Below are 16780 nucleotides of genomic sequence, written 5' to 3'. Positions count from 1 at the left end.
GCTCCGCTAACGGGCACGCGCCCCTCCTCGCGGCGCGCTCACCTTCCTCCTCGTCTCTCCGCCCCGGCCACACCCGCGACCCCGCCCCACCTGCGGCGCATGCGCGGCCCTCCCGCAGGGGCGGGTAGTTGGGCGCGGCACCGTCCCCCTCCTCTGCGCATGCCCATTGACGCCGTCGTTGTGGCAACGGGACGCGGTGTGAGACGGCAGTTAGAGCTCCGCGCGGTTGGCCGTCATGTCGGAGATTCTGTGCGAGTGGCTGAACGACGAGGTGAAGCTCTCCCAGAGCGTGGGTGAGTGGCAGTCCCGCCGCCTCGGGAGGGGGCAGGGGCTTGTGGGGCCGCGGAGTTGGCTTCCTGCGCGGGGGATGCCGCAAGGCTGAGCTTTCATCTCGCCGAGGGACGCGAGGTAAATCGCGGCGATCTCCCACCGAGCTCGCCCGTCCGGGGCTGCTCCCCGTGTGCAGGATGCTGGTTCTAGAGGTGAAATCAGTTCTCATTAAGTCACCGTCGTTCTCGGTGGATAGGAGGAGCTAAAACTTCACCTGCTAATAAGGACTCCAGAGAATTAAAGTAGTTTAATAAGTTTGGAGGGCAGTGCTTAGTTTTGATGGGCAGGAGCGGTGCTGGCTTTGGGGCAGCGTTGCTCTGTGAGGTGTGAGGGACTTTCCACAGAGAAGCAAAAGATCTGTTCTCTTGTCTTCATACATTCACTGGCAGAAAAATTAGACGTACAACTCAGTTACCAGTGTCTCAATGGCAACCATGGCAAAGTTTACTCTGCAGCAGTGAGTGAGAGTCAAGTGAGTACAATGAAGCTCACACTGCAAAGTAACTTATCTGAAAGCAGATTTGTAACTTAAAATACTTGTATACTTATGTCACAAAAATAATAATGAGTTTTATTTAAATTAATGTCCAAATTCCATTAATGACCTTCTTTTTTTGTGGAAAAACACAACTCAGATCCAGGATTGCTTTCAGAAAAATTTTCTACTGGCTACCTCCTAGGAGAACTTTTACACAAGTACGGTCTTCAGGATAACTTTAATCAGTTCTCACAGAGCAGGTTAGTACTTGTGGATAATATGTTTCTTACAGAAATTAGACAAAATATTTGTTTCTCCTTCAGAATTATCTTCGGATTTTGTGATCAAAGTGCAGGACTCAGCACTTGGTCTTGTTAAAACTCATACAATTGGCCTCCGCCAACCATTCAGCCTACCTAGCCTACCCTCTGTCAGATCAGTACTTCCTCCCACCTTGGTGTCATCTGCAAACTTACCGTGGGTGCACTCCAACTCCTCACCTAGATCGTCAATAAAGATATTCAACAAAGCTGGCCCAGTACTGACCCCTGGGGAACACCACTTGTGATTGGACACCGGGTGGGTTAAACTTGATTCACCAAGAAGCAAGGCAAGAAGTATTTATAGGGAGAATAATGAACTCCAAGTCTATTTCCTCTAGGGATATGGTGAACTCTATTACCAGAAGGCCTTTAAATTAAAATTCAACATTTTGTAGATCTATGCTGCAAGTCTACTGGCTTTAAAAGCTTATTGCTTTATGTAAATGAATTACTGTGAGGTGACAGAACAGGAAAGCATAATGTTCTGACATAGCTAGTTGTCAGTGATTTGCTGATTGAATTTGAAAATGTGTTAATTATGAAATATCAATAATTTTTTTTTTTTTTGGCCTGTATATCTGCTGATCTCAAGTACTTCCACAGGATAGTCTGCATGGCAAGTGAAACATTAATCGGCAATCCACCATTTCAGTTTTAAACATAAATTTTTCTCATTGGAAGCATAGTCTTTATTTTCCAAGTCATCAAGGCATTGTGCAAGTTGATAGATTATATAGGCTTCATTTTTTACTTAATTTTTTGATTTAATTTTCTATATTTTGACTAGTTGTAGCTCATGTGGATTGATACATAAACTTTCTTGTAATTCTTCAAATTTTTGTGGGTGATATACAATTTGGTAGCTACAATTTGGAGTAAGATTTTGCTGTCAGGTGCTGCTTTTTTTTTGCATGCACACATCAAGATTTATATAACACAGTGTGTCTTCCATTTGTTTTCCAAGAGTTATGCCTAGGAGACCTACATTTGTAGATACTACAGTATAAAATCTAATCTGAAATGTGTAGTATGTCAATCCGGTCCAGTCCACTGTGTTTTTCTTTCCCCTCCTGTCCTGGTATGAGATAAATGTAATGACCATGGTTATTGCGGTGAGTTGGAATTGCATGTTTAAATTTTGATTTTTTAACTTTTTTTTTAAATCACATAGGGCTGCAAATGCAATGCTTAACAATTTTTCTCTCCTGGAGCCCACATTTCACCTGTGTGGAGTACAGTATAATGCGAACGTGGCCTCTGACATCATGATAGGAAAGCATGGAGCTGCAAAAAAGCTTTTATATGAATTGTACGTTGCTTTAGAAAAGAAAAGAAAGACAAAGCTCACTGGAGTAGCTATGGAAGCAATGAGACCTGCAGCACCTGCAAGGCTCAAGTCTTCTGGAAATGTTTTATTTCGAGAGGTATCTAATTATGCCTATTTTATATAAATCTATGGGGAAAAAATCATCACATTTACAAGGGCCTCTCAAGCATGTTATGTATTTCCCTGCCCATTTTAAAAAATCTCCTGTTCAAAATTGCTTGCCATACATAGAAATTGGGATTACCTGGTTCATCAGTGATTCGTGAGGATAATATGTGTTCTGTGTTCCTTTGTTTTGGCTTGTTCCATGTCACCTTCTCTGTTTCTTTTTCCAACCTTCAAATATGAATAGCAGCAAAGGCTAGAGTAATGGTTCAGTGAGTGCTGTTATATTTATTTGATCAGTACAGATTGCAGACTGCATTATACTTAGTTATAAATGTTTCCTGAAGGGAAAATTAGCCCATATCGAGCTTTGTGCCACAATGGTCTCATTCATTCATATCTCCCCATAATTTCTACTCGACTCCAGCTGACCAAAAACTGTATGCTGAATACTACAAAGAGGAAAAAAATAAATGGGAAAGAGAGTATCTAAAAGGAAGATCTTAGATAAGTATTAGATTCTGTTAGTGACATTCTTCTCTTCAACACTAATGTTCAGCATGTTCAAACCATAATTTTATACTGGGATGAGCAATCTTTAAGAAACTATATATCATGAATCAAATTCAGCTGAGTAAATGTCTACGTATTTTCTGACACATGTCCTGGCAAATAGTTTACAAATATGAAATTCACTGACAAAAGCAGGGATAGCGCCAAACAACCAAGAACCCCTTCACCCTGTATGGGTAGCTTAAAGAAAGAAACTGGAAACTCTGAATGCTCATCATAGAGCAGTTGAGGTTGGAAGAGATCTGTAGAGGATTCATAGTCTTGCTACCTTGATGTTCTAAGCAGAGTCAACTAGGCCAGGTTGCTCAGGACCTTGTCCAGTTTAATTCTGAGAATCTCTGAAGATGGAGACTTCAGAATGTTTCTAGGCAAATTGTTGAGCACCATTTTCATCAAAAAAAACTTATGTTTAAGTTGAATTTCTTGGATTTTCATTTGACATTGTTCAAGTTCAGTTCTCCTTGTTCTCAATAGAACTAGTCCTTTCATTGAAAAATATTCAACCAAGTTTACAAGATGTTCTGTGTACATTATCACAGGAAAAGAGTTTCAAATGACTACTGAAAAATTGTTGTATTTAAATACTATTTTTCTTATTATTTCTGACTCCATTGTTGTGACATTTAATTCTAGCATTTGAAATCCTTAACATCACGCCATACTGATTTGGAACTACAGCAGATTTACGAGCATTTTGAAATGAAACCTAAAGCAATAGAAGATAAAACATCTCATGTACGTATTTCAGAACAACAGAAATCTCTAAAGCTTCAAGAGGAACAAAGAGTCCAAGACACTGGAAAGGTGAATGCTTACATATTACTGAGTCTTCTGAAGAAGTGTTTTCCTAATGTTATGTATGTAACCCTCTTCTGCACTCTTACGTTTATGAAAAAAATAATAATGAAGGGGATCCACTTGATAAGCACTCATATGTAGATATAAAGCCAACATATTGTTAAAAGATTCTTAATAACAGTATTTAAAAATTACATACTTAATACTGAGTGTTTGCATGTTGTCATGCATGAAAAATCTTGATAGATTTGAAGACAGAATGCAGATTTCACAGCTGGATGTATTTAAGGTGTTTTTGTAATAGAAACTTGTGGTGTATTTTTTTTTTTTTAACAAAAGAATCAAGAAAAAGACATGAAGTGAAGGCCTCTGCCCATGTAGCTGTGTGTAGCTCTGTTGATTTAGTCAAGAAAAGGAATTAATATCTCAGCATATGGAAACATACATCCAAAGTACAAGCTGTATTTTATATAGAAGAACTGGCTGTCAAGCTAAGGAGTATTTAAACATGATGGAAATGGAGTTTATTAATGTGAGATGTAGTTTATATGGCTAGAATCATAGAATGATAGAATATCCGGATTTCTAGGGTCACATAATTCAATTTCTGGCTCCACACAGGGCAACCCAAACCCTGTGTCTGAGAGTGGTGTCTAAACATTCCTTGAACTCTGGTAGCATGGTACTCTGACCACTGTACTGGGGAGCTCCAGTCCCTGACCACTTGTTGGAGAACCTTTTACTAATCTTCAGCTACTGTAACCAGAGATCTCAACTCTCCCCTCTGCTCTCATGAAGAGGCTCAAGGCCGCCACGAGGCCTGTCCTGTCTCCTCTTCTCTGTGCTGAACAGACCATGGGACCTCAGGCATGATGACCTTTCCCCATCACCTTAGCCCTTCTTTGGATGTTCTCTAATAGTTTTATATTCTTGTATTGCAATGCCCATAACTGCACCAAGTGCTAGAGGTGAGGCGACACAGTGCAGAGTAGAGTGGGACAACCCCTCCCCTTGCCACAGTAGCGGTGTGGGGCCTGAGACACCCCAGGGTACAATCAGCCCCTTTGGCTCCAGGAACAATGCTGACTAAGATTCAACTTGCCATCAGCCAGACCCCTCAGATCTGTTTACATGGAGAAGCTGATAAAGAGAGTTGTGTTTATTTAGCTGCTCTGTTGCCACTACAAGAAAAAGATTTCAAAAAGAAAATGAATTTTCTTGTATCTATGTAAGAAAATAAGAGCAATATCAGAATAAATTTTTTAAATAATAAAAAATCCTGTTACAGTTTATATTTACTTTTTAACCTTCTTTGGATCTCCATAGAGAAACACTTTTTCTACACAATTCTGGTTTTCACTACACATATCTATAGTGCAATTTAGCAGCTCATGCAATTTTTACTACTCGATCACCTGAGACTCAGTGTTGATTGGTAGTATTACCTAATAGTATGCATGTTTCTTAGTTTCTGACATGAATTCTAACCTGAAATAGGTTCTAGACTAAGGGTAGCATTTAATACAACCCCTTATATGCTTCTTAGGCATTGAACACAATCTGCTTTTCTTTACAGATGAGCTTCTGTTATACTTCACTCTTCCTTAATGCAAAGAGAGTAACTAGAATAGAATAGAGAATAGTTCAATTGAAAGGGATTTTTAGAGATCATCTGGCCCAACTGCATTGATGTGCCATTTTCTGATACTAGTACATTAAAACAAAATGAAGACAACAAGCTTAAGAAAGAAAAATCATTTGCTCAAGCTGTTTTTTTTTAACTTCAATGATTTTTTTTTTTATTATGGGTCACATTAATTACACTTCATAGATAAACAGATGGTGTATTAGGAGTGTATGAAATGTTTTGCTTCAACTCAAATATCTGAATACATGATGTTGAATATTCAGCATCGCACAGGAAGAAGACAAAATGAAATAATGGCTGGGATTCAAGCAGCCATTATTCAAGTTCCAAAGTCATCACTAAGCCACACTTCAAAAGCTAACGAAGCCAAAAAATTTCTAAAGAAGAAAAGAGAAGCGGAGGTAACTGTTTTTTTTTTTTTGTTTGTTTGTTTTAATAGTAATTGTATGAGTTTGGAAAAAGTTATTGTTCTAAGAGCATTCACACAATAATTCTGCACTTGTTCCACCTAATATAGCTCTTGAAATTATGAAGGAGCTTCAGTCAGTGAAAATTTGGCAAAATATGATTCTGACATTTGTTACATAGGAAAAGTTTGTTTTGATGGAAGTGAAAGTTGCTACCGAATAAACAGGAACAGATTGTTTTAAATGTAGAGCATACAAACAGAGTTAATTTAATAATTATTAGGGATTAATTCAAGTTAATAAATCTAAAGCAGAGCGTGGCACAGAATGTCTTGTTTCAAAAATCCCTGATTAGGGGTAATTATATGAATTACTGGAATCCAGTGTAAGTTGGAGTTACCCTGTAAATGGAGAGCTGCAAAAACAGAATTTTGTATGGTGAACATAGATATAGCTAGTATAAGGGAGTAAATATGTGGAAATGGAAAGCAGGAGAAGGAAACAGCTTTTTATCTGTCTAATGCTTAATATACTGTCAGTGTAAACTTTTCTATTGAATTAACCTTATGCAAAACGAAGTCCCTATTATTTAATCTGTGAATAGTTGATGTTCCCTTATGATACTTTGTGAAGAGAAAAGAAGCATTAAATTTTGTGTTATTTCTTTAGGACACTTACAAGGAGATTAACAAGTTTGAGAAGACCATGCTAGGAAATGCCCTTGCAGTACACAGCCAAGTCACTGATAGGTAATATTTGGGTATTAGATTGTTTATCTTAGGCAGGATCTTAACCGTAAGTGCCTGCTATCTATGCAGACAGCTATTTGAAGAAAATATAAGGTCTTTCTTTGCTTAAACTGTGATTCTTCTTTGAGACGTTGTCTATATTCTTGCTAGCCCTGCAGCTATTCAAGCTCCAGCTCCTGCTGTTACAGTATTTTAACTTATAATTTTTGTAGGAATTGCTTAACCTTCCTTCCGTCCTTTTTGCCATATATGTGGCAATAAAGGACACAAAGTGCTGTCTCTTGTTCTCTGTTCATTATTATCACTTGAGTCTGTATCATCAGTTAGACGTGCAGAGGATTGGGTCTGGTTTTGGATGTACACAGGTCACTCCGAAAGCCACGCCTCCTACTTCTTGTGGAAATGAAAATGAAGAGCACAATAACACTATTAGATAGAGTAAATTCTCAGCTGCTGTTTTTCAGCAGTTGCCACCATTTATGTGTGTGCATTTCTGCCAATGATCAACAAGAGCCTGCATGCTGTGTTTGTAAAAATCTACATAAACAGAAGTGACCTGCTGCCTCCACTGCTGAAATGCACCACCCACTGCCTCACTGTGCCTACATCCACTGTTTGGTCTCCATAAATGTTAAGCAAACATTGATGAATGTCAATTAGTGCAATTTTTTTCCAGATTGGGGAATTAAGTTACATCTTTTTTTTCATACATATTTCCATGTCAAATGCCATTTTGTCAGACTGCCCCTCTGCTGCCATCTGTAATACAGCCACAAAATGTAACAGAATATTTGTGGGAAGGTTCAGCCTCCACTGCAATATTGCCAACATCTGTCACTGACATTGTGGGCCAACATAATAAAATCGAAGGTGTTATGTTCAGAACAGCCTTCGTATGTATGTGGTCATACATTTCAAAATAAACTTTCTCCTTTATATTCTGTTGTGTAAGCAACAAATGTATATAGATGTTGATTTGTTAGTGAATAATTCTAATAGCCATTCTATCACCTTTAGTGATACGTATAGCATATTCTGAGATGATGGTATACTGCTGTGAGTACTTCTGTATTAAAACAAAACCTGATCAATAACTCTGAGAGGAAGTGCACTCAGAATATATGGATATATTTAAAGAATAATGTATCTTGCTTTGATATTTTGCAAACCATACTAATTTTGTGTTTGTGCAGAATTTGTTTTCTATATCAAATATTAGGCACATTAACTAATTGACAGTTGGATATGTAAGGACTGGAGCTCTCCTCTGGAATCAGCAGTGATTGGTGGGTGCACAAGGGTGTCAAAAAGTAATAACAATGCTTATGAACTGCACTGTTCAAGATAATTCTGTTGTGCATAGGTTAGACTTGTGCCCAACTTCATGAAAATACCTCTAAAAATCCGTTAAGTTCTATAAAGCAAGCGAACTTCTCTTTAATTTTTTTTATCAGTGAAATACAAGGATCATTGCAAACACAGAATTTACAAGAAACAAGCCTAGAAACTGCGGCACAGACAGCAACTGAGCCGTTACCTTCTTATTCAAATGATGAGTATGTAAGAAAAATTCAGCAACATAAGGAGGAAGATATGTTTGCTAGAGAACGAGAAAAGAGACGTCGCAAAATGTTAATGGAACAGTTAATAGCACATGAAACAGAACAGGTGAGAGAAGTATATAACACATGCACAATTACTAACCTAAATATTTGTTTACAAATACAAATCAACACTGTTTTGGAGGGTCTAATAACATTTGCAAGGTAGAAAAGGTGGTATATACAGTTTATCTCCAAAAAGAACTTTTATGCTTTGCTTTCCCTTGTAAAAAGGAAAGGGAAAAGGTTTTCCATTCCTTCTTACTACTCTTATGTAATAAGAGTCCTTGTAAAACATGAAGCCTCAAATGAAAACAGAGCTAAGATGATTAAAAATCAGTTGTAGATCTGCCTGCTCTTTTCCTCAAAACAATAAGAGTTGAACTTGAGATTATCATTATGTTTACTGGGATCTGAAGAAAGTACTCATTAAAAAAACAACAGATATGACATTACTCAGTTTAAAACCTGTATTTGCTAATATGTAATGTAATATTTTTATGTCTGGACTGGGTGACTTCTGAAATGGCTGTGCAGTAGGATTTGACGAAACAAAATGCTTATTTTCCACATCAGAGCTACGATTTTTGGCATATTTTAGAATAGAATGTGTGCCCTGGAAAGATGTCTCTACTCTGTCAAAAAATGTCTGTTGAAGACTGTTACATTTGAATCTTGTCACGCATTGGGATAGACATGTAGAAATCACAGTACTTCTCAGTATCTCTTGCAAACTTCTGTGAAAAGCTAAGAACACCTGTAACTGGGTTAGACTAAGAGTCGATTCACACACGCTATCTTTGAACTCCCATGGAGAGAGATTCTAGATAATGTTCTTGCTAATACGCATAGGTCATGAAGAAATCAGCTGTCACAGCCCCAGCACAACTCTAGTAACCTGGACTAATGATTCTGATAACCACTGACATTTGGTAGACAGCTTTTAGCCAGCAAAGTGAGCCAGAGCTATCCTAGTGAGACGGCTGGTCCACCTCCAGTTGCAGTTTGAGCTGAAGGATGTACTGCAATATGCTTATTACCAGACAGTCTCCTGTAAGGCTCCAAAGCAGGGCAAATGTAACAATAGTGTCCCTAGCTTCCTGATAATTAAGTTGCTGCTGATATAGGGACAGTAACAATCACAGACTCAGGGATTAAAAGGAAAGATAAGGGAGCAGTTGGCCAAAACTGTAGCCTGACCAGCTAAAAGGGTCTATTTAGTGTCACTTTTGTTTTGAGTTATCAGAGGAAGAAGAAACCAACTGGAATTCTTTGGAAGTTCAGAAATTAGATATTGCTTGATTTAGAGAAGTAAGAAAGTAAGAAATAACCTGAGTTATTTTCTTTCCTTCTTTCTCTTTCCTTCTTTCCTTCTTCCTTTCTTCTCTTTCTTGTTAAAGATTAAAAAATACACAAAGTAGTAGAAAAATACTTTAAATATTCAACTAGAAAGGATTTTCAAGCTGAAATCGTAGTTTTCTTATAGTCAAAGTCAGAATTTTAATTATAGTACATAAAATTTGAACACAGGCGATCGGATCATCTAGAGTCATGCATTTAATGTATTTGATAGTGGAATGTATTTTATGTCTTCAGAGTGCTTCAACAATTTTCATGTCCATACCTATAAATCTCTTCCAAAAGAATCCTGTTCCAATTTTTGCGCCTTGGTACACTGTGAACTCTAGTAGAAGTATGAGCCTGGGAGCAAGAATACTTTAAAATTACATGGTGCTCCTCTCCGTGGAGTATATGATGCTAGTCAGATTTTCACAGGCAGGAAATGGAAATGTTTGAGAGTAATACAGTTTCATCTTAACTGGATCTTTAATTTGCATTGTTTCAACAAACTATTGTTCAAAGTACTCATTATTTTAAAATACTCTGTTGAGATTTTTGCTTTGAATTTCAAAAGCTATCAGGAAGTTACTGTCAGCTATATATTGAGAAGAAGGAAATGGGAGAGGAAGTTAATTTTTACTAGATTGTTGCTTGTCAACCAAAAAGATTTATGTATGCAAAGTTATAAGATTTGGTCATAAATCTTGTGACAATACAAGAGGACAGAATGGTTTCATTTGTGATTAAACGAAACTGAGAAAGACAGAGACAGAATAATTTGACACAGTAATGTATGTATGAGCATGAAACATAAACACAACATTAATGTTCAGCCACTGGATGCCACTGTTGTTACAAGTAGGTTTAGAAAAAAATACATTGTTTTTTAGATTTTTTTAAATAATTCCTAACAGGTCTTATTTACAATATTTATGAATTCTTCAGACATATCACAACCCTCTGTGGAGATGCAGATGTAAAATATTAGGAACAAAGATGAAACTACCACTTTTATTTTGTCGTCTTTTTCCTATTTTGAAGATTTTTGGCCTTAGGTCTGTCACTGTTTGTATGCAAGGTACCAATGCTTTACTCTTCCATCCAATAAGAATCATTTTGAAATTATGTTTGGTGTTCTGAATCCTAATGTTGCTGTCTCTGCAGATAATTAACAAATGTTTGGATGTACCCCTAATGAACTTTTTTTAGTGATGGGTTGTATTAGGTCAGGCTGGTAGTTGGTCTTCACGATCTTGAAGATCTTTTCCAATTAGACAATTCCATGATTCCATGTTTCTAATTTATCTATAGCTTTGATTTAATGCATCTTCAAGATTTTTTATTCCTTGACCACTTCCTGCTGACTCTTTTCAAGTCTACTTCAAATGTGTCAAAATATTTGAATCTTTAGAGTAATATCAAAATTCTCTACTCTCCAATTAGCAAATGTGGGGTAAATAACTCCCAAGGATGGTACTCCACAAAGAGATAGTATAGGGGTTGGTATATTTTAAGTAGTTCTATATAAACAGTATACAAACAATACAAAAGAGAAGATGGCTCACCTTTAGGATGACAAGGCTCACAGGGGACTCCACATGGGAGAGATCTCCAAGAAGAGATCCTTCCCTGGTGTTGGTCAGCCCTTAAATGGGGTTTGGGAGAGGTGGAACCAGGCTCCACCCCTTCCACTCACACAGGTATATCACCTTCACCTGTGGCCCCATGGCTGACTCAGTGCTCACCTCAGGTGACCAATCAGTGGTTCAGGCCTTGATTCAGCAGTTCCCATACAGCAAAGAATCTTCTTTTTCATTTATAAATAATGTATTCTGGTAAATAAGGTTCTTTAATTTCTTATTGGGCCAGTACTTTGCATCACAGAGATTATGGATGGGCCACACTTCAGGATGGCTTCTTCAGTCCTCTATAAATTAGAATGTAAACATCCATCTTCCTCCGATGGAGTACTTCTTGATGGACTAGTCAGTGGGTGGGGATAAATGGCCATAACTATGGGAAACAAATGAAGAAAAGTCTGTACAGCCTCTATTCTTTTTTGAATCTTAATGAAGTACTGAATCCGAAGAAGCAGTGGATAGAACTGCAGCAGCATCGCGTGTCCTTTGTTGCTTGGATTTGATGAATATAGAAGACAAATGGGTGAATACACTATTCAGTAGACCATGCTATTGGATAATTTGATTACCTGAAGTGTATGAAATGTCACATAGCACGAGTATGAAAATGCAAAATGCATCTAAAATTGTTTTCCATTTTAGGGTTGCACATGTGCTGATAATGAAAACATAATGTACATAATGTACAAATACTACATATGAATTAAGCTACCATTTTTTTCAGTCTTTGTTGGGAGATAATCTTGCATGCAGTTGAAGCTCTCTGCAATTAAAGCCTGAGATTCACAGATTAGGGCTTTAGCCTATTTATCTGTTCTGTAGAAGATTAATTTCAACTCCTCAGATCAGTTTCCAGTTTAGGTCCTTATATTTGTACTTAAAAATTCATAGCAATTTTTCTTTCTTTGAGACAAAATTTGAGGGGATCCAAAGTTTTTTTTTTTTTTCTGAAATTCTGCTATAGGATTGAATTTGGCAGTATGCTTTTGATTAGAAGTCAGAAATAGTTCTGTGAGGATAGCAGAACAAAACTTTTTGTTGGGTTAAGCTACTATAGATTACATTCAGCTTTCAATTAGATACCAGTTACAGTATGAAAGAAATGCAGTAGAGAAAATTTACTGTCGTGTTTTACCAGGAACTTTGGAAACTAACAATCCACAGTCTTCACAGCACATGATGTACATCAGTCATGCTTTAAGCGATGGTTCAGAATGATTTTTTAAAACATCAAGCAAGACATTCTATGTATACCTTGATAACTCTGAAACTGTTACCCAGAGAACTTGTATTTTCCTGTGTTTGGAATGTTTCCCCGGTTTCCCTGTCTTCAGAGTGGAGGACATAATTACTTAAATCCCAACAGAAAAAATAAAGTTCAAACCTGTAGGAGAGTAGGCTTATCAAGGGTCTATCAGAGTATGACTGAGAAGGGACAGATGGAGACCAAGTGTGGATTAGCAAAATGACAACCAATTATTAATTCAAGGAATTGATCTGTCTTTACATTCAGAAGCAATTATTTGAAATATATTTCAATTTCCTTGCAACTGAGTTATTCTGAACAAATGTATTTGTACTTGGTATCTCTGTAAGATGGATTCAAAATTCACTTGTATACTTCTACAGTTCTTGTACATTTTACATAAACAATACCTGTGAATAGATTAGTTATTCTGAACATATGTATTAAATTAGCAAGTAAGTGCTGTTATATTCCTTCATTCATGTTTCATAGAATCATAGAATCATAGAATTATAGGGGTTGGAAGGGACCTCAAGAGATCATCGAGTCCACCCCCCCTGCCAAAGCAGCTCAGGTGGCACAGGTAGGCGTCCAGGCGGGTCTTGAATTCTCCAGAGAAGGAGATTCCACAACCCCCCTGTGCAGCTGTGCCAGTGCTCCGTCACCCTCACCGTAAGGGTGACTTTCCTATGAGATAGTGATGACTTGTGCATGAAATAATTTGTAACCTGTTCTTAATGCTGTTTTTTATAAATATGTATTCTAGGAGATTTACCAGGAGGAGCAGCTTATTTACAGGCTAATGAGACAATCTCAACAGGAGCGGAGGATTGCTGTTCAACTCATGCATGTTCGACATGAGAAAGAGGTGTTAAAACAAAATAGAATTTTCAGGCAAAAACAATATGAAGAAAGACGACTCAAAGATTTCCAGGAAGCTCTTGACAGAGAGGCGGTAAATAGTGATTTATTCCCTGGGTCACTATGGGAGATTTACAGTACCTAGCTGTGGAATTTGCATTGTCAGCTGTTAGAATTTAGTTTTTCTCTAGGGACAGGGTGACCTGATGATTAATACATCACTTTCAACTATGTTTAAAGTTACTGCAAAGTTCATAGTGGTTGGAAGTGAGCAATTTAACATTTAATTGCGATCTTTTCTTATGAAGTAATTTTAACCTTTAGGACAACATTTCTATGTGCTGAGATTGAAAGAGTTTCAAAGAGGCAATATTACAGAAGTGGCAGAAATGACAAATCGACAGCAAAACTGGTCTCAGGAATTATGTATTGCATTTCCTTTAATGTAATCTGGTAACATCCTTTTGTGACAAGTGATGGTAATAAAGAATTTCATTTATGAGTGCTCATTTCTACCTTTGGGCTTGGAGTTGATAAATAATAATAATAAAGGAGAATTCATAATCCTGTGACAAACTCCCAAGTACTGTGGCCCTAGCAGATCATAATGTGTAGGAATGCTACTTTGATCCTACCAAAACCAATTACCAGTTTTAAATCCTTCAATCCATCTGGGCTCCTATGTATTCAGAATCTACTGTGTTTCTTGAAGGACGTACTTGGCCAAAAGAAGTACACCATCACAGGCATTACTGATAATTTTCTACCAGCACAAAAAAATCTTTCTCAATGGTTAAATGGTACCAATAATCTCAAATGTTTTGCAGATCAGAATCTGTTAAATTAAACTGCTTGTCACATGTTCTAAGTATTCCGCATGGTTTTCAGTGAAACTCAGCCTGTACTAACTCATCTATGTTGTTTCTTAGGAAGAGTAGACACCATCTTGTCATGTTTCTCTATCCCCTAAAATCTGAGTATGATCTTAATGTATATCATGAAAGAAGTAACACACTTCCCTAATTTCATTATGTTTTCCTAGTTAGAATGTAAAAAGACTAATACTTACATAACAAATAGAAGTTTTTATATTTAATTGTATGTTAATGTTCAGTGTCTCATCTCTGGTAAGGATCTGTTTTCATTTTTTACCTTAACTGAGCAAGTTTATTTTCTTATCTAGGATGGTGCATTTTTGCAGTTTGATTTTCCTTGCAATATCAATATACTCTTTAAAAAATTCTAGGCTCTTGCAAAACAAAAGAAAATTGATTGTGAGGAACAAATTGTCAAGGAAAGAGAGCTTTATGAGAAAATGGCAGTTGAAAGAGCTCAGGCTCGTTATAAAAAGCATTATTCTCTATGTTGGGATGTGATTGACCAAATTGTGGATTTGTCAACAAAACTAGGAGAATATCGAGTATTGACAAACAGGTGAGTATGGTAGCTGTTAGGCAAAACTAACGTGTTAGGTAGCTGTTAGAATTAATGATTCATACTGTTTTAAGCACTGGTAATGTTTCATGTGGATACTCAGAAATCTTGAATGACAGCTTGAATTACTTAATGTGAGAAAAAGATTATACTCCTTTCATGTGAGGATTCACTGATGTGTAATACAGAGCAAATTAGTGCTAAAGCCCTGATTCCTTGAAAATTCAACTAACTTGAATCCTTGAGCTAGTGAGCCCTCATTTCCTATGAGTTGTGGAACTACTGACTTCCTTTTACATGAAGAAATTCCTTTTTTATAAGTTAAAAGCTGAAAAGTGCTAATCTCATAGTAAGTTGCTCCACTGGCTGAATGCTTACCCAATGTTATGTAAACAGAATGAATTGCATAATATACATCAGCCTACCTGGGCTGTTTTAAAAGTAGCAGCTCAGTCCAAAATATTCTGAGTCCTACAAGCAGCCTCCACATGGCTCTGTTGTAGTATTGTGAACTATATATGTTTATAGTTCATGGAAATTATCCAAATTTAGGCCCAGTAAGTACTTGATGAAATAGTCACTCTAGATAGTGTGAATTCCTTTTGTGACACAGTCATTACTCCAGTGAAGGCTAGTTGTCAACATTTGCTTGTCACATTTGCTTTTGGTACTAAAAAGAATATATAAATATCTGAAATATTTTTTCAAAATATGCGTGTTAAGTTTATATCTCTGTTTACTGCCACTACTTGTGTGTTTTGTTAATGTTTCTGTGCACTTCATTGTGCATGGTGCATATGGAATGTATTCGATTATTTTAATCGAATAGGTTATTTTTAAACACAAATAGGTTATTTAAAGCTTTATTATACATCTACAGTAATTACTAAAAAAGAAGGAAACTCGAATTCTATTCAAAATAGAACATATTGAGCATTTGTCACATTTAAACAGTTGTTTATAGGATTTAGCATCTAAAATGCCAGTATTGTGTTTGCATTTAGAAATAGCAATAATTTTTTAATTACTTTTTACTGCATGCTATTTGTCAGTTTGTCTTGTTTCATATGAATATTTTCCCTTTGCAAAGAAAAATAAAGATTTTAACTATTCATACGATTCTGAATGAATTTTAGCTTCCAGAAAAAAAAAATTGTATAGGTTTTTGGTGAGGGGACGATTTACCCCACAGAAGAGAATAGCATTTTGGAGCAGTTAATTTAGGTACAGCAAAAGTGTTATAACACAGCTCTGCTAGCTAAATACCATATGATGACACACTTAGTAACGTAATGTTGTCATATAAGTAAGCTACCATGGTAAGTATTTTTACAGTTTCCCCCTAAAAAGCTGTAGTAATTACAGAAAACATTATAAACTTTATCTAGTTTATCATATTCCTATTTCATGATTGTGATTCTTGTTAGTAACTGTTCTCAGATGTTTAACTACTTTAATTTTTGTTTTGGAACGCCTTCAGTTTTGTTTGTTTGTTTGTTTCCCACTGCAGCAAAGTTCCATTAAAACTGATCTCTGATTGGAAGGAATTATTTTTTAATGGAAAATCAATATATGAAAAGGCCTCAATTAAACCTTTGCCAAGTGAACCAAGCCCAGAAGAACTTGAAGAGTTGAGTAAAATGGATCTGTTAGATGAAAAAGATTATAGTGACTACAAGGTACATGAAACTGATAGGCCATAATGGAATACAGTATACCTTGACTCTTCATAATTGTAAAAAAAGTTGTTGTAATGTTACAGTTTTGTTCTTTCATTAATTTATGACATCAGAATTTGACATGCATTTTCTTTTCACTACATGAAGTTCTATTGGAAATATACGGCTATCCTGTATGTTAGCAAAAGAGAGCTGCTACAATTTAAAAACATTTAAAATTTAATGCTTATGTATAACATT

The 16780-nt window shown here is 36.6% G+C and overlaps 1 protein-coding gene across 1 annotated transcript in view; it reads left to right on the top strand.

Annotated features, from left to right (window-relative positions):
• The first annotated feature begins 228 nt into the window (after positions 1-228).
• The window catches only part of SPEF2 (sperm flagellar 2), a 61006-nt gene continuing 44454 nt past the window's right edge, over positions 229-16780 (top strand). The window contains exons 1-10 of the mRNA XM_065739712.1: positions 229-293; positions 966-1068; positions 2303-2555; positions 3770-3940; positions 5846-5983; positions 6659-6738; positions 8193-8406; positions 13333-13521; positions 14674-14861; positions 16372-16540. Coding sequence (XP_065595784.1) covers positions 236-293; positions 966-1068; positions 2303-2555; positions 3770-3940; positions 5846-5983; positions 6659-6738; positions 8193-8406; positions 13333-13521; positions 14674-14861; positions 16372-16540 — 1563 coding nt within the window. The 5' untranslated portion in view covers positions 229-235. The remainder of the gene's footprint in view (positions 294-965; positions 1069-2302; positions 2556-3769; positions 3941-5845; positions 5984-6658; positions 6739-8192; positions 8407-13332; positions 13522-14673; positions 14862-16371; positions 16541-16780) is intronic.

The sequence above is a fragment of the Cyrtonyx montezumae genome, unplaced genomic scaffold (assembly GCF_038088225.1).
Source record: "Cyrtonyx montezumae isolate F1298 unplaced genomic scaffold, pur_monq_1.0 scaffold_25, whole genome shotgun sequence".
NCBI classification, from domain to species: Eukaryota; Metazoa; Chordata; class Aves; order Galliformes; family Odontophoridae; genus Cyrtonyx; species Cyrtonyx montezumae.
Note: the sequence above shows the minus strand (reverse complement) of the source record. Positions and strands in the feature narration are given on the sequence as shown.